Source organism: Schistocerca nitens, chromosome 1 (assembly GCF_023898315.1).
Source record: "Schistocerca nitens isolate TAMUIC-IGC-003100 chromosome 1, iqSchNite1.1, whole genome shotgun sequence".
NCBI classification, from domain to species: Eukaryota; Metazoa; Arthropoda; class Insecta; order Orthoptera; family Acrididae; genus Schistocerca; species Schistocerca nitens.
The window spans coordinates 480,990,460-481,012,728 of record NC_064614.1 but is presented as its reverse complement, the minus strand read 5'-3'; the positions used below and the strand labels follow the sequence as shown (position 1 = coordinate 481,012,728).

Below are 22,269 nucleotides of genomic sequence, written 5' to 3'. Positions count from 1 at the left end.
CACACTTCTCATATGACATGTTTTACTGTATACTTGACCATATTTTTCATTTAATGATGTGGTCCCCACCCATCATTACATGTAATTGATACTTGCATTTTTTTTACTGTCTGTGGAACTTGTGTGTTACTGATTAATCTAGGAGGCCACTTATTTTACTTTCATTTGATGATGAAACATATCTACTAACAAGCATAAATATTTAAGGGTTTATTCCTGCTCTCCTGGTCAAATGAAATGGATATTTAGGTATTGATAGGCAATATGATGGGTTGTGAAAAATTATTATTTGTTATAAAATGTTGTAACAAATTGTCATTTTTATTCTTTTGTATTTAAATGACACCTCTTAGGAAAATGCACCACAGAGTGCTCATCCATGAAGGTATTACATAAGTTTTTCCATACATTGATTGAAACGTCTCCAACAAATATAATAAATAATTTATCTGTATATAATGCTTTAACCTTAAATAGATATTAAGCAGCATTATTTAATGTACAGCATGTCTTGCATGAAAATAGTGACTATGTTACATAAATGCAATTTGATGAGCTCCTATAAAACATTTGCGTTGGAGGAATGGATCATGACAAACTGAACAATGTGCCAGCATATTTTGAAGTATGGAGTGATAGATTCTGTAAGTCACATGTTTGTAAAGGGTTACAATACAAATAAAGCAACAGAGTGGTCATACATATCACAAGATACACCTTAAAGTGGGAATAGAGCTTTAGAATCTCTATGCACAGGGTGTAATCATTAAATATATTGCATGGAAGTCTGTCAGCATAATCTCAAGTATTTTAATGGCACTGTAATGTTCCACATTATCACAGTACATTTTCAGTGGAATAAAACCTGAGAACATTTTGGAAAATATGTTTCATTTGAAATTGCTGTGTAATATGTTCCTTGAGAAATGCCAAGAGCTTCCATTCTTAATATTAAAAATGAACAAAAATAAATGTACATTTTCATTTGAGTCAACACAGTCATCTAGAAGCTTGCTTCAATACCTTGACAAAGTTTTAGGTATACAGTACTCTGCAGCCTGCTGTTTTTAAATGTGAGGCAAATTGAAGACATGAGAATATATTATGTTTCTAGAGTTATTTCACTTATTTTGCCATGTGGTGCTGTAAAGCTCTTCACTTAATCCATGCTAGTGCAGCACAGGAATCAGTAAAAGAAACTACTGAAAGTTATATCCATGAGCATGAAAAACCTGCAAGGACAAAAGTAACTTCCAAAACATAAGTACAAGTGTTTGTTTGCAGCAGAACTCATTATTAACATGTTTACTGAACACTGCAACTGGACTAATTGCAATTCATGTATCACATTTCACTGCAAAATTCTTTCATTTTGCCATTATCAAAAGATACCATGGGGAAAGCTGCAGAGCATGATCTTTGATAACAGAATTTAACAACAAATTATAAGACATGTTCTTATCTCATTAAGAAGTGCATTCATACTACAGTCATCCACCTCCTGGACAGAAACTTGAGTGTTAACACTTTGACTGCCATGAGGCTGCCAGCGACCACAGTAGAGCCTTAGATCCAATACTGTGTGACCACCAGCCGCCCCACCCGGACCTCATGCCTGACACAGTGGTCTGACAGTGAAACATCCATCACTATGCACGGGGCAGTCAGCGTGTTAAAAGGACACTGCATCAGGAATATCCACTCGTACATAGCAGCGAACAGCAGCTGTTATCACATCCCTAATTATTGTCAGTCAATGTTGTTGGTACTGTCCATATAGTTTTCCCCTGTCAGTCACAGTACAACTAACAGGTTTTCAGTGAATCAGGCGTGGGTTGAAACGGCCCATGTGTAGGATAATTCCAGTTGGATTGTGGCGCACAGCATAGAAAAATGGCCTATTAAAGGAAAGACGTGCAGCAGCTGCAGGACGACGTGCTTGCCTTGGCCGCAGCGCCAGAGGTAGCTGTAAAACTTCAGCGTCTGTATCGTCATAATCCAGTCGTCTTGCTCGACCAGCGGCACGTTGAGGGAATACCTGTGAAACGACAGTGATGTTATTACTGCAGTGGTTTGTGATTGCACAAATTTTCTCTAGGGTGTGTTGATAAAAAAATGGGATGTTATTCTTACAGTCACTGACAGAAGAGGAATGAAAACAAAGTTTAAAAATATTTAGGTAATGTATATTGTGATAAATTATAAAAATTGAGTGCATATACATACTGACATACTCTTGTACATTCCACATAATGTGTTCCATGGAAGTACCAGAGAATAAGAAGTCGTTCAAAACAAGGTTTTCAACAAATGATTTCTTTCAAAGTTTTGAAGAAAATAAAATTTCTGTCAATAGAATGATGCACGTTCTTCAGTACATTCAATTGTCATTGAGAAGAGAACAATGACGTAACAGTCATTAAAGTTTTCAGTGAAACATGTTGTTAAAATACCCCACAAATATACTGAATATGAGGGGCAATACTGATGACATATTGTGATTTCATTCCTGTTCACAAGTACACACAACAAAATGCGTATCCAAACCATGTCTTTCCCAATAAATTTACTGAATTTATTTTTGGATAAAGGCTCATGTTGCAGATTAAAAATCGTTATGTTGCTGTTCTGTTTCCCATTCATCAGTGTCATTATAGAAATACTGGATTCATCATGTATAAAATTACTGTTGTTTAAGGATCTCAGCAGGTAAGAATAGAAGTATTAGCCACACAGTAAAATAAATGTCCCTTAGCCTACTATTAATTGACATGAATTATCTGGACATTGCTGTTGTGTTCTACTTTGGAAGAACTGTTGCATGAAACTTTACATGTATGGCAGTATTTTCATTGTGCCTGTCTGTGACTCAGTGTCTCCTCTATATGATGAGTAACTGTCTCTCCTTTTTATAATAATATTCTTATTCCATTCTGGACTTTCCACTGTTTGAAATCTATTTAGGCAAGAAGATCCAAGATGTTTTACCACAACCATATAATATTCTGGGTTATAAATCTGAAGCAACTTTAAGGTAGGAGGTAGACCATATCAGTTGTAGGCAGATGGCCTACACATTTTGTTTGTATGGATGCCAACAAAGAATTTGTGTCCTCAGCCATTGTAAACATAGTGGGGGTCTATACATTTTTATAGGACCAACTTTTATCTGTATTCTCTCAGCCACTGTTACCTTGCACAAAAGATCACTGAAAGATTATTGTAGATCAACCTGTATCGGGCACTCAACACCCACCATCGCAAACAGAGCCCCATGTGAATATTTCCATACTAAGTGGCTTCTGTTCATCATAAGAATAAACCTGATGTAAACAAACACAAATGTTACGATTGATCAGAGGCCGTAGCACATGTAGACTGGTGTTGACTCTTGGAAGGAGGTCGTACTGATGTATTAGATATCTTACTACTAAATTATGTTAAATGAAACTTTAAGATATTCTAATGTACTAACAGCCATCAATGTTTTTTAAGTCAGATTCAGCTTTGTAGTTTTTATTTAAAAATCATGTACAGCCAGTCTCTGTACTGTTGTGCTCTGATTGTTGCTCTGTTAATATGCAGTATGAAAATGGCTGAGGCTGCTTCCTGCTCTGTGGTGAAACACGCATATGGAACACAGATAAAAAGTGCCGAGAAATAGGTTGTTCTTAATGGTGTTCATAAATTTAGGCTTTGAAATTTTCTGAGGGACTGTATTAGATACATCTTTTTTTTATGAATAATGCACATCTTCTTTCTAATTACATATTGTACACGAAAATCCTGTTTTCATTTCAAATATAAATTCTTAATTACTGTATCGATATTTTATGAAAGAATGTTAATAAAAGTTGCTTAAATTAAGAAAACATAACAATTTAGTTTTTAGGATAAAAATGAAAAACCAAATACTTTTTATTTGGACTATGTCCATTGTTTTATACCACAGATGTAGTCTTACTCAAACCAGCATGATAAGTGTCATAAGACCATGAAAAACAATCATTTTCGCAGCTCTGTAACACCATAAAAATGCTGCATTTTTACATTTGCCACAGTACATTACAATATGAACCAAAGAGAACTGAGCTGGAGTGAAGTTAAGGGATTTGTCACAAGAGATAACAGAACTGTTAACCTGCCAGACGTACTGGAACTAATGCACGTAGCTTTTTCACTTGTCACTGTTGAATGCTGGCAGGATATAGAACGATAAGTCATAAAAGGAGAAAATGCGGCACCTGAGTGACTTCGCGGATTCTGTCGTTTGACTTGCTGTCAACGTAGCAGGTGACAGTTCCAGAATTGAACTGCATTTCTCGGATTTGGATGACAAAGGAGCTAAGAAATTACTGGATGATTGACTGTAATTAATACCTTCCGTGGCTTCAGTTTTCAACAATACTGTGCAATCACTGCAGTATGCATTTGTATCACACACAGTTTGTTCACAAAAATTACCCTGTGTTAAACTTAGTAATTTTAATCACTCTTGTCTGTAATTAGAATACTATGTAAGGTGAGAAATAGAGCATCTTATGCTTTCCATCTGATCACCTAAGAAGCGTGTAGTAGTGCTGGAGTTTTGCTGAATATTATTTCATTCTCTTGAAAGGTTAAATGGCTTTCAGAGTTGTATTGTTTCTGTGGTCATCTCTTTTTACACCTGAACTGCAGTTGCTCATGTCATTGCAGGTTAGTAGGACCAGCTGGCTGGCCAGTTCTATTCAAGTTAAATGTGCTGTTAAAGCTGTTGTCTCGCATTATCGCTCAGTCTATGTGCATGTAATAATACATGTGGTCGTACTTGACTGTACTGGACATAGCTTGGCTACCGCTCCATATGAAACGAAATCCAATGAGATTGAAGCAAATGCGGAAGAATACATGGTGTAATGTTTACATCAGGTTTATTCTTTTGATGAACACAGTATACTAGCAGATTTCTCACATAATTTTGGAAAGTGCTAGCAGTATAATACTACCAAGAAGCACACCAAACAGGTTGTGTTCTTGCTGTTCTTCAGTTCATTGTGCAGAAGCTCTGTCTGTTCCTGAACAGATTCTATTCTGAAACATTCACTGCCTTGTAGCAGCTGCCTTCACAATATAACTTGTTAACTGTTCTGGAAGGCAAACTCTGACAACCTTATTAGGAAAAACTGCTGAATGGTAGAGTGGATTCTCCTGCTTAGACCCATACATAAATCTTCTTGTACCTTCAGCTCCCAAAATTTATCTTTCCTGATTATAAACTTTGCTCTTTCTGCTACCAATTGGGTGATCATCAGGACAGTTTATACATTTCAGAGGAAGCATACAAAATTCACATGATTTGTTGGCTGGACCTCCACAAATCCCATAGACCTTTAGCAATGTAGTTTGCAGTACAAGATTTCTTGTGAACTGTGAAACTTAAAATCACTTTAGGCTTCTTGAAGACATCATAGTGGCAATTTGTTCCATCAATGGATGCTTATTCTGAGGTCTGATAAATCCAGATCTGTGAGGCGAGGCAGTCTTTAGCATGTATCGTGAATGGCTTGGTTACATGTAGTCGATTCCTGAACATCCACTTAAAAAGTTTAGCTTCTCTACCAGTCTAAATGTCACTAACTGAGTCAATGCTAATATTTTCATGGCCTACCTAGCCACAAGGAAGCAACACCATATTTGGAATGTTTTCAAACTTGCTTTATCATGTTATTCCATCGGTTGTTGTAGATTTATCTGTTCTATAGGAAAATGAATGTCACTCAGTTGTGGTAGCCCAGTTTAGAAATCTGGAAACTCCCTCTAGGACTACTGAGAATAGGTTTGTTGATATGGAAGCTTTTTTTTAAACTCTTCTTTCAATTTTGAATTTATCATTATTGTGATGAAGTCTGGTGAATGTTTATTTTGTGAAATTCAAACTGATGTACAATTCAAGAGATGCAATGATAAATACAGATGACATTTTACATTATCCTGCAGAATGGATATTCTGAATCTATTGGGTATGCTATACCTTATATGGATACTGCAGTGAGTGTCTCTTCAGTGTCCTTCATAATGGCAATAAAGAAATCATAGGAATTATCTTGAGGTAAAACTTTCGCCCACAGTCAGTTTTACTTAACACGCCCATGTTTAAGCTCACTGCACAATCTGGTAAAGGAAGTTGTTGTTCATTCTACAGCCTTTGCACATTCACTTCATGTATGATTCCACAAAAGTAAATAATCCTTTTCTGACTCTTTACTCATGGTATGTCAGGCAATATTACTTCAGTGATCAATTCCAGTAAAAAAGTGACAATATGCACAGGCCATTCCTTAACTTCCATTGCTAAACATGGGCATGCTACTTGATGTTTAATGGACCTTACCTGTTATCACTTCTAGAAGTGTCTTTATTTTCATCTCCACTGTTTACTTTTCTGATTCATATCTTGGCCTGCACAAAGAATTAAAGAATACTTCAATAGTCTGTTATTTTTATTGTTTTCACTTGTTTCTCTTGGCAAATTTTCATTGTAACTTTTCATAACCAATCCATAACATTTAAAAATAGTTTTAATTACTCCACCATATTCCATCATGTCCCTTTTATTGCTTATATGGAACTATTGCCTTGTCTTTAGTGGCTGCCCTGCTCCATTTGAGACGTTCTTTTCTTTCACTTTTGCCATACCTGCAACTGCTGTTGGCATAAGGACCTTTAGGAAACGTAAACATCACCTGCAAGGTGCTACAGGTTGCATATTATTTGATTTATTACCAGTTTTTCTCATCAGATGAGTGCATCTTCAGATGTTTGTTGTCCTGACAGAACTTTAAAGGTTTACATCTGAGTTGAACTTTAAACCTCTAATGTATTGCCATAGAAGCAAATTGTATTTAAAGATGTTCTCATCTGAAGAACTAAACTGTTACTAAATCAAATAGTATGTAACCTGTGGTGATTTCTTGCCACATTAATATGTACCTTTGTTAAACAACTCTTTTTCCACCTCATCAGTATGTTAGCGTGTTAATGCAAAGATTTAAATTATTTCTGTGGAACAACTTTTGCTATTTTTAAAACCTGTCTTAGTATTCTGCTGGAGATTCCTTCAGTCTTGTTGTGACCTTCAGTGTGAAGACAGGTTTTAAACAGCTTTTCATGCTAGTGAATCCTGTGCAAGCATATTTATCTCCATCTATAATTTTTACCCCCACAGTTCCCTTCATTACCAAATTGTCAGTTCCTTGATGCCTCATATATGTTGTATCAATCAGTGCAGTCTTTAAGTCAAACTGTGCAACGAATTTTCCTTTTTTTCCAATTCAGCTTAGTATCTTTTCATTAGTTTTGCAGTCTATGACGTTCTTCTGGAACACTATATTTGAAAAGCTTGTTTGCTCTTCTTGCCTAAACTGTTTATTATCCATGTTTCACTTTTGTGCAAGACTACACTCCAGATCAGTACTTTCAGAAAAGACTTCATAGCACTGAAATTTATATTTCATATTAATAAATTATAAATTTATGTTTTTCACGAAGTCCAGGATTGACCTGATGTGATCAAGACTGCATTTGCCTCCACTCCCTGAAAATCTGATTCGATACTGCTCGACCACCTTAGTGGGTCAGAAAGTTTTCTTATTGGGAAGGGATACAAAACACTAACTGTCTGAACAGTGATTTTTCTTTGCTGTGTGAATGGAACTGATAAAAATTATCTGTGATGAGCAGTTTTAGTCTTTCAACTAACATTCGTTATATTTGCCAGATAATGATTGAAAAATCTAAGTCTACAGTATCTGAAACTTGTTAAATTAGTAAAACAAAACTTCAACAGTCGTTACCTTCACATATTATACAGAAGTAAAAGAATACATTTAGTACATAATGCTGTATAGTGGATCTCCAGTTCGTCAGTGCTGTGGGCCACGTATTACCTTAAACTGGACCTTAGTGTATGTTTGTATAGATTTTGCTGTCTCACAGGTAACATTTTGATAGATGTGATTATTAAGTACATTACAGTTTTTAGAAGTTTTTGACATTGGCTGGCAACAGGAGAAAAACATAACCAACTGAAAGTACAATGTCACTTTAAAGATTTTATAACCCAGAGGCAACTCACACTTTCAGATAAGGGGTGAATATTGGCGAACAGCCTAATAGATTTGAGATTTGACGTCACATATGTCTAGATACCGTTGCTACTAGTCAACATCTATTGGATTTTCTGGCTTTTTTCAAACTAATTCTGGATTAACAGTTATGTCTGTGTAGCAGGCAGCATCCATGATTGGTTTGCAGTGATCATAATTATTTTCTTTCAAGAAGAGGGTGGGGGAGTGGGCCAGCTGTCATTCCTTGCCACTTACTTTGTACTTCCTTGAACAGGTGCATTTCATGAATGTCTGGAAGGGAAATTCGGATCCACATTGTATGATTCCCTTAATTCTCACTAAGATGCGAGTAATATATCTTCATCCAGTTCTTAACATTGTTGTTTTTAACTGTCTTACATGAAATATGTAAGTATTTGATAGCTTTAGAGCTCAGCTTTAAATCAACAGTTACTTCAAATGAAGAATAAACCAAAGCCTTATTTCTGAAGTCAGGTTGCTAGTATTAAATGGCAGAGGTGGTGCTTACTTAATTTGCTTCTCTGTAATCCCTGTGTGAATCAGTTTGTATGGCAAAGTCTTTAGGCTGCTGTCAGGCTGAGCATGCGATTGAACCACCCGGCTGATTAGTCTGTGTGTCAAGGCTGTGTTGGCACATGAGAGAGTTGGAAAGTGGATACTGATGAGGCTTTTCACTGTGTCACTGAGTATGGATGGCAATGATGTCAATGGAAGTAGGGCACATTGGAACTACTCATTAATTGAAGGACATGGTTCAGACACATGGGAGAGCATATTGGGTGGACTTGGCCTTAATTTGCGCACCTATGGCAGGGTTGAAGGAGATGTAAACTAATGCAGTGCCACCCTTTTAAAGATTTCCAATCCACTTAAGATTTAGTGTGTATGGAATACATGAAATGATTAAATTTACAGATCAAAAGCACAAGCAGTTCTGAAGTACCAGGTATCGACCCATGCTCGAACACGCATATTAGTATGTGGTGTAGACTCCACAGGTGACACGGCATGTGCTGACACTGGCATCCAGTCATGCCTGCTTGACATGTTCATGTAGTTCTGTAAGAGTTGTTGGATGGTGAGTTGAACATGTCACTTCTCATCTCATTGTACCCCACATGTTCAATTGGAGGCAAGTCCAGAGATCATGTTGGCTGAGAAAATTGATGCATGTCTTGCAATGCTCATTGTGTTTCATGGGCAGTGTGCGGGTGGGCAATACGTCACCTTCATGTTGCAAGAATGGCAGAAGATGGGTCTGACAACATTGTACACATACTGAGTGCTGGTTAGTGTCCCCTCCAGAAACCCCAAAGATAAAAGAGTTTCAGCTTCTCACCCAGATCATAAGGCCTCGGTTGGGATCACTGTGTCTTGGATAAATGCAGTTTATGAGACAGTGCTCACCATGTCTATGCTGTAAGGGTAAATTACCATCACTTGCACACAGGCAGAATCTGCTTTCATTGCTGAAGACCACGCTGTGCCACTCCATCTTCCAAGTGATCCTCTGTCGGCACCAGTCAAGCCGTGCATGACAATGCTGTGACGTGAGTGGAAGACAGGTTGGCAGACAACACCGAAACCATTATCACTAATCTTCTATCTCCCAGGTACCATATGCCATCATCGGATCAAAATCGACATTGTCTTTCCAGGTATAGTAATTTTTGCTGCTAGTGTGTCCCTAGAAGTCAGTGTCATGGCTAATGGGGGCTAGCTGAAGCTACAAGTAAAGAAGGTACTAGACTGACGCTGAAAGTTTTCCCACACTGCCAACCTAGCCTGACTTTCCTGAAAGAATTTTCACTCTGCAGCAGAGTGTGGGCAATTTGAAACGTGCTGCTAGATTAATACTGTGCACCGGACTGAACATAGGACCTTTGCCTTTCTCAGGAAAGTGCTCTACTGACTGAGCTATCCAAACACGACTCATTACCCGCCCTCACAGCTTTACTTATGGCAGTACCATCATCTCCTAGATTCCGAACGTCACGTGCAAGATGTGCAGGAGAACTCCTATGAAGTTTGGAAGGTGGGAGATGTTCTGGTGGAAGTAAAGCTTTGAGGGTGGGTCGTGAGTCATGCTCGCGTAGCTCAGTTGGTAGAGGAGTTGCCTGCAAAAGGCAAAGGTCTCGGGTTCGAGTCTCGGGCTGGCACACAGTTTTAATCTACCAGGATATTTCTAGGTTGATTTTGTCGGTAGACAGCAACAAGTTTAACATGCCGTCTGCTTTTCTATAGGGAAGTGGATGTGACACGTGAAACAGACCATAATGAAGGTAACACTGAAGAATAGCAATAATTTTTTGTATGCTACAATGTACGCTGAGGTGACGAAAGTCGTGGGATGGCGAATGCACGTATATAGATGGCAGTGGTGTCGCATACACAAGGTAGAAAGGGCAGTTGAGTGGCAAACCTGTCATTTGTAGTCATGTGATTCATGTGAAAGGTCCCAGTGTGGTTGCGGCCACACAACCAGAATTAACAGACTTTGAACACGGAATGGTAGTTGAAGCTAAACACATGGGACATTCCATTTCGGAAATCGTTAGGGAATACAGTACTCCAAGATTCATAGTGTTAAGAGTGCGCCAAGAATACCAAATTTCGGGCATTATCTCTCACTGTGGAGAATGCAGTGGCCGACGGCGTTCACTTAGCGACTGAGAGCAGCTGCGTTCCTGTAGAGCTGTCAGTGCTAACAGACAAGCAACGCTGCCTGAAATAACTGCAGAAATCTGTGTGAGACGGACAACCAACGTATCCGTTAGGATAGTATGGCGAAATTTTGCGTTAATGGGCTATAGCAGCAGACAGCCGAAGCAAGTGCCTCTTCTAACACCACGACATCACCTGCAGCCCACCTCTTGGGCTTGTGATCATATCGGTTCGACCCTAGACGACTGTAAAACTGTGGCCTGATCGAATGAGTCCAGATTTTAGTCACTAAGTGCTGATGTTAAGGTTGGAATGTGGCGCAGACCCCACGAATCCAGGGACCCAAGTTGTCAACAAGGCACTGTGACAGTCAGTCATGGCTCCATAATGGTGTGGACCGCGTTTACATGGTCCAACTGAACTGATCATTCACTCGAAATGGTCAAGTTCGGCTTCTTGGAGACAGTCTGCAGCCATGGATGATGGTCTTCACGTTCCCAAACTATGATACGCCATGTCACCATCCACAGTTGTTTGCGGTTAGTTTGGACAATTCGAGTGAATAATTTGGCCACCCATGTCATCATCATCATCATCATCATCATCATCATCATTTAAGACTGATTATGCCTTTCAGCGTTCAGTTTGGAGCATAGTCCCCCTTATAAAATTCCTCCATGATCCCCTATACAGTACTAACATTGGTGCCTCTTCTGATGTTAAGCCTATTACTTCAAAATCATTCTTAACCGAATCCAGGTACCTTCTCCTTGGTCTACCCCGACTCCTCCTACCCTCTACTGATGAACCCATGAGTCTCTTGGGTAACCTTGCTTCTCCCATGCGTGTAACATGACCCCACCATCTAAGTCTGTTCGCCCTGACTGCTACATCTATAGAGTTCATTCCCAGTTTTTCTTTGATTTCCTCATTGTGGACACCCTCCTGCCATTGCTCCCATCTACTAGTATCCGCAATCATCCTAGCTACTTTCATATCCGTAACCTCAACCTTATTGATAAGGTTTCGCTGCCATACAACAAAGTTGGTCGAAAGATTGAACGGTGCACAGATAACTTAGTCTTGGTACTGACTTCCTTCTTGCAGAAGAGAGTAGATCGTAGCTGAGCGCTCACTGCATTAGCTTTGCTACACCTCGCTTCCAGTTCTTTCACTATGTTGCCATCCTGTGAGAATATGCATCCTATAAGTACTTGAAACTGTCCACCTGTTCTAGCTTTGTTCCTCCTATTTGGCACTCAGTCCGTTTATATCTCTTTCCCACTGACATTACTTTCGTTTTGGAGATGCTAATCTTCATACCATAGTCATTACATTTCTGATCTTTCTCTGAAATATTACTTTGCAAACTGTCAATCGAATCTACCATCACAACTAAGTCATCCGCATATGCAAGACTGCTTATTTTGCTTTCACATATCTCAATCTCACCCAGCCAGTCTATTGTTTTCAACATACGATCCATAAATAATATGAACAACAGTGGAGACAGGTTGCAACCTTGTCTTACCCCTGAAACTACTCTGAACCATGATCTCAATTTACCGTCAACTCTAACTGCTGCCTGACTATCTATGTAAAGACCTTTAATTGCTTGCAAAAGTTTGCCTCCTATTCCATAATCTCGTAGAACAGACAATAACTTTCTCCTAGGAACCCGGTCATATGCCTTTTCTAGATCTATAAAGCATAGATACAATTCCCTGTTCGATTCGTAACACTTCTCCATTATTTGCCGTAAGCTAAAGATCTGGTCCTGCAACCTCTAAGAGGCCTAAACCCACACTGATTTTCACCCAATTTGTCCTCAACTAATACTCGCACTTTCCTTTCAACAGTACCTGAGAAGATTTTACCCACAACGCTGATTAAAGAGATACCTCTGTAGTTGTTACAATCTTTTTTGTTTCCACGTTTAAAGATTGGTGTGATTACTGCTTTCGTCCAGTCTGATGGAACCTGTCCCGACTCCCACGCCATTTCAATTATCCTGTGTAGCCATTTAAGACCTGACATTCCACTGTATTTGATGAATTCCGACTTAATTTCATCCACCCCAGCCGCTTTATTGCACTGCAATCTATTGACAGTTTTCTCCACTTCCTCAAATGTGATCCTTGATGTGTTGGCAGAAGAGCCAACACCGTGTTGCTAGAGGAGGCCGAAATGCACGCGTTTAAGCTCACGCAGACTGGCGTGAGGTCTGGAACAGTTAAAGGAGTTATAGTAGCCAAAAATAGTACATAGCTTCTGGAATACTTAACTTTAATCCATAATTGGAGAACATCGCTCTTGTTGATACTTGAATTATAATCTCAATATAAACTGGTAATGGCGCCTTGCTAGGTCGTAGCAAATGACGTAGCTGAAGGATATGCTAACTATCGTCTCGGCAAATGAGAGCGTATTTGTCATTGATCCATCTCTGGCAAAGTCTGCTGTACAACTGGGGCGAGTGATAGGACGTCTCTCTAGACCTGCCGTGTGGCGGCGCTCGGTCTGCAGTCACTGACAGTGGCGACACGCGGGTCCGACGTATATTAACGGACCGCGGCCGATTTAAAGGCTACCACCTAGCAAGTGTGGTGTCTGGCGGTGACACCACAATCCTATTTCCATCAACATTCCTATCCGATTGTACATCGAAATCTGAAATATTACTGTACGTATTTTCACCTACATTGAGCAACTCTTCAAAATATTCCCTCCATCTGCCCAAGGCATCAACAGGATTCACCAGCAGTTTTCCTGACCTGTCCAAAATACTTGTAATTTCCTTCTTACCTCCCTTTCGGAGACTGCTAATTACACCCCAGAATGGTTTTCCAGCAGCCACCCAGATAGCCGACATAAATCCCACTGAATATTTGTGGGACATAATCGAGAGGTCAGTTCGTGCCCTGCACTGGCAACACTTTGGCAATTACGGATGGCTATAGAGGCGGGATGGCTCAATATTTCTGCGGGGGACTTCCAGCAGCTTGTCGAGTCCATAGTATATAGAGTTACTGCACTAGGCCGGACAAAAGGAAGTCCGACGCGACATTAGTAGGCATGCAACGACATTTATCACCTCAGTGTATGCTGGGCTAAGGTCGGTAGAGACTATAAACGAGTGGTTGTCAGTTCAAAGTTATACTCCGTCTCGCGACACTATCAGCCAGCGCTCGGAGCGCCTTTTCGGAGAGGGTGATTTACAGGAGCAGGCGAGCAACTGACCTCGGCGTGCGCAGAGTGCCCCGCGCAGGTGGAGAGCTGGGTGGCGGCGAGCACGTCCGCGAGGTGGAGGTCTGCGAGGCCGCCGCTGAGCCCGCGCAGGTCGGCGCGCCCTCGCGTCAGCAGGTCGCGCAGGCCGAGCCGGCGCAGCGCCGCCGTGGCGTTGAGCAGCGAGCGGTGCGCGAAGCGCGGAGCCTGCAGCTGCAGGCCGCGGCGCGGCGCCACGCAGCGCAGCGCGCGCGCCCAGCCCTCCGGCGTCAGCAGGCGGCGCTCCAGCGCAGACAGCCCGTCACCAGGCGCCACCTGCCCCTGCTGGCCCGGCAGCGCCAGCACCACGCTCACCGGCGTGTCCGCACCTGCGCCACACACACCACCAAACGGCTCACATCACAGCTCTGCTGCGTGACCGACTTCCGGACACTGACGCTGCAAATGGCCGAAAGCGGGATGATGTGATTTTAAACAGTGGAGAGCAAAATTCCTAGAGAGGCCTACAGAACAACTAAACGACTGAAACAAGGATGATGTCTACCTCCCATACTCTTTCAAAATACACAATATCGCTCAAAAGTATTTTGTATTTTTGGAAAACAAATTTAAGTGAAAGAGCTTAATTATTAAATCTTTATAGCGTTTCTTTAATTTTCTTACTTATATTACACTACTGGCCATTAAAAATGCTACACCACGAAGATGACATGCTACAAACGCGAAATTTAACCGACAGGAAGAAGATGCTGTGATACGCAAATGATTAGCTTTTCAGAGCATTCACACAAGGTTGGCGCTGGTGGCGACACCTACAACGTGCTGACATGAGGAAAGTTTCCAACCGGTTTCTCATACACAAATAGCAGTTGACCGGCGTTGCCTGGTGAAACGTTGTTGTGATGCCTCGTGTAAGGAGGAGAAATGCGTGCCATCACGTTACGGACTTTGATAATGGTCGGATTGTAGCCTATCGCGATTGCGGTTTATCGTATCGCGACATTACTGATCGCGTTGGTCGAGATCCAATAACTGTTAGCAGAATATGGACTCGGTGGGTTCAGGAGGGTAATACGGAACGCCGTGCTCGATCCCAAACGGCCTCGTATCACTAGCAGTTGAGATGATAGGCACCTTATCCGCATGGCTGTAACGGATCGTGCAGCCACGTCTCGATCCCTGAGTCAACAGATGGGGACGTTTGCAAGACAACAACCATCTGCACGAAAAGTTCGACGACGTTTGCTGCAGCATGGATTAAAAGCTGGGAGACCGTGGCTGCGGTTACCCTTGACGCTGCATCACAGACAGGAGCGCCTGCGATGGTGTACTCAATGACGAACGTGGGTGCACGAATGGCAAAACGTCATTTTTTCGGATGAATCCAGGTTCTGTTTACCGCATCATGATGGTCGCATCCGTGTTTGGCGACATCGCGGTGAACGTACCTTGGAAGCGTGTATTCGTCATCGTCATACTGGCGTAACACCCGGCATGATGGTATGGGGTGCCATTGGTTACACGTCTCGGTCACGTCTTGTTCGCATTGACGGCACTTTGAACAGTGCAAGGGCAAGGTTCCTGAATTAGTATCGCTTATTGAAGGAAATAGTGCGCATATAGTATTAGGAACGGAAAGTTGGTTAAAACCGGAAGTGAACAGTAACGAAATCCTAGACACAGAATGGAATATATACCGCAAGGATAGGATAAACGCCAATGGTGGAGGAGTATTTATAGCAGTAAAGAATTCAATAATATCCAGTGAAGTTATTAGCGAATGCGAATGTGAAATAATCTGGGTTAAGTATCAAAGGTGGGTCAGATATGATAGTCGGATGCTTCTATAGACCACCTGCATCAGCAACCGTAGTAGTTGAGCGCCTCAGAGAGAACCTGCAGAACGTCGTGAAGAAGTTTCGTGATCATACTATTGTAATAGGGGGAGACTTCAATCTACCAGGTATAGAATGGGATAGTCACACAATCAGAACTGGAGCCAGGGACAGAGACTCTTGTGACATTATCCTGACTGCCTTGTCCGAGAATTACTTCGAGCAGATAGTTAGAGAACCAACTCGTGAAGCTAACGTTTTAGACCTCATAGCAACAAATAGACCGGAACTTTTCGACTCCGTGAATGTAGAAGAGGGTATCAGTGATCATAAGTCAGTGGTTGCATCAATGACTACAAGTGTAATAAGAAATGCCAAGAAAGGAAGGAAAATATATTTGCTTAACAAGAGTGATAGGGCACAAATCGCAGAATATCTGAGTGGCCACCATCAAACGTTCATTTCTGAGGAAGAGGATGTGGAACAAAAATGGAAAAAATTCAGAAACATCGTCCAGTACGCCTTAGATAAGTTCGTACCGACTAAGGTCCAAAGCGAGGGGAAAGATCCACCGTGGTATAACAATCATGTACGAAAGGTACTACGGAAACAAAGAAAGCTTCATCATAGGTTTAAGAGTAGTCGAATCATAGCTGATAAGGAAAAGCTGAACGAAGCGAAAAAGAGCGTAAAGAGAGCAATGAGAGAAGCATTCAACGAATTCGAACATAAAACATTGGCAAACAATCTAAACAAGAACCCTAAAAAGTTTTGGTCATATGTAAAATCGGTAAGCGGATCTAAATCTCCTATTCAGTCACTCGTTGACCACGATGGCACCGAAACAGAGGACGACCGAAGAAAGGCAGAAATACTGAATTCAGTGTTCCGAAACTGTTTCACTGCGGAAAATCGTAACACGGTCCCTGACTTCAGCCGTCGCACGGACGCCAAAATGGAAAATATTGAAATAAACGATATCGGAATTGAAAAACAACTGCTATCACTTAGTAGCGGAAAAGCATCCGGACCAGACGAGATACCCGTAAGATTCTACAGTGATTATGCTAAAGAACTTGCCCCCTTTCTATCAGCAATCTATCGTAGATCTCTGGAAGAACGTAAAGTACCTAGCGACTGGAAGAAAGCGCAGGTCGTTCCCATTTTCAAGAAGGGTCATAAATCAGATGCGAATAATTATAGGCCTATTTCGCTTACGTCAATCTGTTGTAGAATAATGGAACATGTTTTATGTTCTCGTATTATGACGTTCTTAGATAATACAAATCTCCTTCATCATAACCAACATGGATTCCGCAAACAGAGATCATGTGAAACTCAGCTCGCCCTATTTGTCCAAGAAATTCACAGTGCCGTAGACACTGGCGAGCAGATTGATGCCGTATTCCTGGACTTCAGGAAGGCATTTGATACGGTTCCGCACTTACGTTTAGTGAAAAAAATACGAGCTTACGGAATATCGGACCAGGTTTGTGATTGGATTCAGGATTTCCTAGAAGAAAGAACACAACATGTCATTCTTAACGGTTCAAAATCTGCAGATGTAGAGGTAATTTCGGGAGTACCGCAAGGAAGCGTGATAGGACCTTTATTGTTTACAATATACATAAATGACTTAGTTGACAACATCGGTAGCTCCGTGAGGCTATTTGCAGATGACACGGTTGTCTACAAGAAAGTAGCAACATCAGAAGACTCGTACGTACTCCAGGAAGACCTGCAGAGGATTAATGAATGGTGCGACAGCTGGCAGCTTTCCCTAAACGTAGATAAATGTAATATAATGCGCATACATAGGGGCAGAAATCCATTCCAGTACGATTATGCCATAGGTGGTAAATCATTGGAAGCGGTAACGACCGTAAAATACTTAGGAGTTACTATCCGGAGCGATCTGAAGTGGAATGATCACATAAAACAAATAGTGGGAAAAGCAGGCGCCAGGTTGAGATTCATAGGAAGAATTCTAAGAAAATGTGACTCATCGACGAAAGAAGTAGCTTACAAAACGCTTGTTCGTCCGATTCTTGAGTATTGCTCATCAGTATGGGACCCTTACCAGGTTGGATTAATAGAAGAGATAGACATGATCCAGCGAAAAGCAGCGCGATTCGTCATGGGGACATTTAGTCAGCGCGAGAGCGTTACGGAGATGCTGAACAAGCTCCAGTGGCGGACACTTCAAGAAAGGCGTTACGCAATACGGAGAGGTTTATTATCGAAATTACGGGAGAGCACATTCCGGGAAGAGATGGGCAACATATTACTACCGCCCACATATATCTCGCGTAATGATCACAACGAAAAGATCCGAGAAATTAGAGCAAATACGGAGACTTACAAGCAGTCGTTCTTCCCACGCACAATTCGTGAATGGAACAGGGAAGGGGGGATCAGATAGTGGTACAATAAGTACCCTCCGCCACACACCGTAAGGTGGCTCGCGGAGTATAGATGTAGATGTAGATGTAGTAGACGTTAAATTTCAGAATTGTTGCGACCCTTGGCTCTACCCTTCATTCGATCCCTGCGAAACCCTATATTTCAGCAGGATAATACACGACTGCATGTTGCAGGTCCTGTACGGGCCTTTCTGGATACAGAAAATGTTTGACTGCTGCCCTGGCCAGCAGATTGTCCAGATCTGTCACCAACTGAAAACGTCTGGTCAATGGTGGCCGAGCAACTGGCTCGTCACAATACGCCAGTCACTACTCTTGATGAACTGTGGTATCGTGTTGAAGCTGCACGGGCAGCTGTACCTGTACACGCCATCCAAGCTCTGTTTGACTCAATGCCCAGGCGTATCAAGGCCGTTACTACGGCCAGAGGTGGTTGTTCTGGGTACTGATTTCTCAGGATCTATGCACCCAAATTGCTTGAAAATGTAATCACATGTCAGTTCTAGTATAATAAATTTGTCCAATGAATACCCGTTTATCATCTGCATTTCTTCTTGGTGTAGCAATTTTAATGGCCAGTAGCGTACACAGTTCCGATCTTTGCATCAATAATAAAACACAAATGAACAATTATATAGACTCAAAAGTATTTTATTAAAACTAAACAGAAGAAAAACAATACTTGATTGCATAGGCCTTTGCATGTATTACCACAGCACATCTGGATGGCACAGAACCAATAAGTTTGGCTAGTTGCGCCTGAGAAATCTTTCTACATTGCTCACACAATTGTTTGTAGAAAGTCTCCTTATTGGTACATTTCGTTGGCGAGCTCATCTCTCCAGCTCGCCCCAAAGATGTTCTATGGCGTTTAAATCTGGACTTCGGCTTGGGCATTCAAATATCTTTACTTTGTGCTGCTCCAAAACTGTCTTCACGTGGCTTGAAGTGTGCTTCGGATCGTTTTTGTGCTGTAATTTCCAATTGCGAGGGACATTTCATCTTCTGTGAGGTACAGACGTTAAAGTAACCTCTGGCGTGCAACAGGGGAGTGTTATGGGACCATTGCTTTTCACAATATATATAAATGACCTAGTAGATAGTGTCTGAAGTTCCATGAGGCTTTTCGCGGATGATGCTGTAGTATACAAAGAAGTTGCAGCATTAGAAAATTGCAGCGAAATGCAGGAAGATCTGCAGCGGATAGGCACTTGGTGCAGGGAGTGGCAACTGACCCTTAACATAGACAAATATAATGTATTGCGAGTACATAGAAAGAAGGATCCTTTATTGTATGATTATATGATAACGGAACAAACACTGGTAGCAGTTACTTCTGTAAAATATCTGGGAGTATGCGTACGGAACGATTTGAAGTGGAATGATCATATAAAATTGATTGTTGGTAAGGCGGGTGCCAGTTTGTGATTCATTGGGAGAGTCCTTAGAAAATGTAGAAATGTAGTCCATCAACAAAAGAGGTGGCTTACAAGACACTCATTCGACCTATACTTGAGTATTGCTCATCAATGTGGGATCCGTACCAGGTCGGGTTGACATAGGAGATAGAGAAGATCCAAAGAAGAGCGGCGCGTTTCGTCACAGGGTTATTTGGTAAGCGTGATAGCGTTACGGAGATGTTTAGCAAACTCAAGTGGCAGACTCTGCAAGAGAGACGCTCTGCATTGCGGTGTAGCTTGCTGTCCAGGTTTCGAGAGGGCGCGTTTCTGGATGAGGTATCTAATATATTGCTTCCCCCTACTTATACCTCCCGATGAGATCACGAATGTAAAATTAGAGAGATTCGAGCGCGCACGGAGGCTTTCCGGCGAACCATACGCGACTGGAACAGGAAAGGGAGGTAATGACAGTGGTACGTAAAGTGCCCTCCGCCACACACCGTTGGGTGGCTTGCGGAATATAAATGTAGATGTAGATGTAGATCAGCCAGCAGTGACGCATAGTGCCGTGGAAGCAGTGAGGCCTCGCTAGGTCGCTGGAGGGAGTTGGCACCATATCTGCACACACAAGTCATCTAATTCCCGTGAATTACGGGGAGGGAGGGGGGGGGGCGATGAGCTCTGACGCCATCCCTCCCATCAGCATGATGAAGAAGGAATAGGGATTTATCAGACAACTCGACACTCTACCACTGCTTCAATTTCCAGTGCTGATGGTCATGTGCACATTTGAGTCATAGTTGTCGATGTTCTGGTGTTAACATTGGAACATGCATGGGTCGTCGGATATGGAGGCTCATCGTTAGGAGTGTTCAGTGCACTGTGTGTTCAGAGGCACTTGTACTCTGCCAAGGAATAAAGTCTGAAGTCAAATCCACCACAGTTCGCCATCTGTCCTGCTTTATCAGTCTGCCCAGCCTACGATGTCTCACATCTGTAATGAGGGGTGGCCGCCCTACGCCACGATGTCTGGACATGGTATTACTTTGGTTTGGCCACATGATGAATACACTCACCACAGCACTGCCTGAACACCTGACAAGTCTTGCAGTTTCCAAAATGCTTGTGCCGAGCCTTTACAATCTGCCCTTGGCCAAACTCAGACAGATCACACGCCTTCCCCATTCTTCTCTTGGACAGCACGCTCACTGATACTACACGCCGCGTATGTATGTCTGACTAGCAGACATTCCTCGCCAGGTGACGCTGCTATCGCCTACAGGGGTTTATATCGATAGTAGGTGGGTGACCATAATGTTTTGGCTGATCAGCGTATGGTCTATTAATATTTCATCATACTTCAGAGTATCCACTACCTCACGCATTTCGACGAGAGGACCTACACCGGCTTCGTGAGAAGCAGCCTCGCGTTATGATAGCTCCTCCTCTGGGCTTAATGCTGGGTCCTTGGTACTGTCTGTCGTTCCTCTTGTTTATCAGCTGTCGAACATATTGTATCTGATTGAGCACAAGAGATTAAACTTGCTTTCAATGCTCCATAGAATTTTTGACCAGTCTTCAGTGGCACATGCTGCTTACTTCTTAGCAAACTATAGTCTGGCCTTCCTATTTTTTGCACTTATCATAGGTTTCCGAGTAGAACGCCTACTAATCAGGTCTGTGGCTGCTAAGCGACGTTTAACAGTCGAAACACGGACCTTCACCCCCTGTTTACCCGTAGATCCTCATGTACTGCCTGAGCTGATTTTTTGGGATCTACCTCTGATTGCCTTCGGAAGAACCTATCTTCTTTTTGGGTGGTTCTTCCGGATCGACCACTTCGTGCACTGCTCTCTATCGTCCTCTTTTTTTCTGAAGACAGCCCCAGACACTCACTACCTATTCTGAGATGCCAATCAAGGACTGAACTTCGCCTTGATTCAGTACAGTTAAGACAGCTTGTCTGAAAACTACTGAACATTCCTCACTTTTAGGCATTGCTGTCAGTAAATGAAAATATTAGAATTTGATTTTCTTTATGTAGTTGGATATATTGCAGTCTTCACATTCTACAAAATACTTATGAACCCCTTCGAAACACTGTTTACGGCCAGGGTCCATGTTTACCTGCACTCGGTAATCAATGCATGTAACCGTGGCGAGGTCAAGCAGTCTTCTCTCCGAACAGTCGGTAAAGGTAAACCCGCCTACCAACCTACTAGTTCAACTACAAAATACTTTTGAGCAATATTGTATGAGTAGAAGCCACTGGATCTATGGTGTAGAAAGTGTGTCGGTGTGGGGACTGAAGCAGGGAACCAGTATATGTATAGACTTGTCTGTGCTGATGATCAGGTCCTTGCAGCAAACGATGAAGGCGATACATATTCTTAGATGCTTAAGAAGTAAAAAATTAGGGTTTAAAAATTAATTTCGAGAAGACGGAATACGTATGTTGCAGATAGAAGGGAAATACACACATTAAAAAACGTTTTGCATCAGCCCAGTTCCCAGAACTCCCGAAGATAGACGTTGACTGTGGATATTGTATCACAGACACAGTCCTTTTGACTGTTCAGAGATGTCACTAAAC

General features: G+C 41.8%; 1 protein-coding gene across 1 annotated transcript in view; it reads right to left on the bottom strand.

Annotated features, from left to right (window-relative positions):
• Positions 1-322: 322 nt before the first annotated feature.
• Positions 323-22,269, bottom strand: part of LOC126252189 (serine-rich adhesin for platelets) — a 56,290-nt gene continuing 34,343 nt past the window's right edge. The window contains exons 4-5 of the mRNA XM_049953063.1: positions 14,034-14,386; positions 323-2,038 (exon numbers count right to left, since the gene is read on the bottom strand). Coding sequence (XP_049809020.1) covers positions 1,817-2,038; positions 14,034-14,386 — 575 coding nt within the window. The 3' untranslated portion in view covers positions 323-1,816. The remainder of the gene's footprint in view (positions 2,039-14,033; positions 14,387-22,269) is intronic.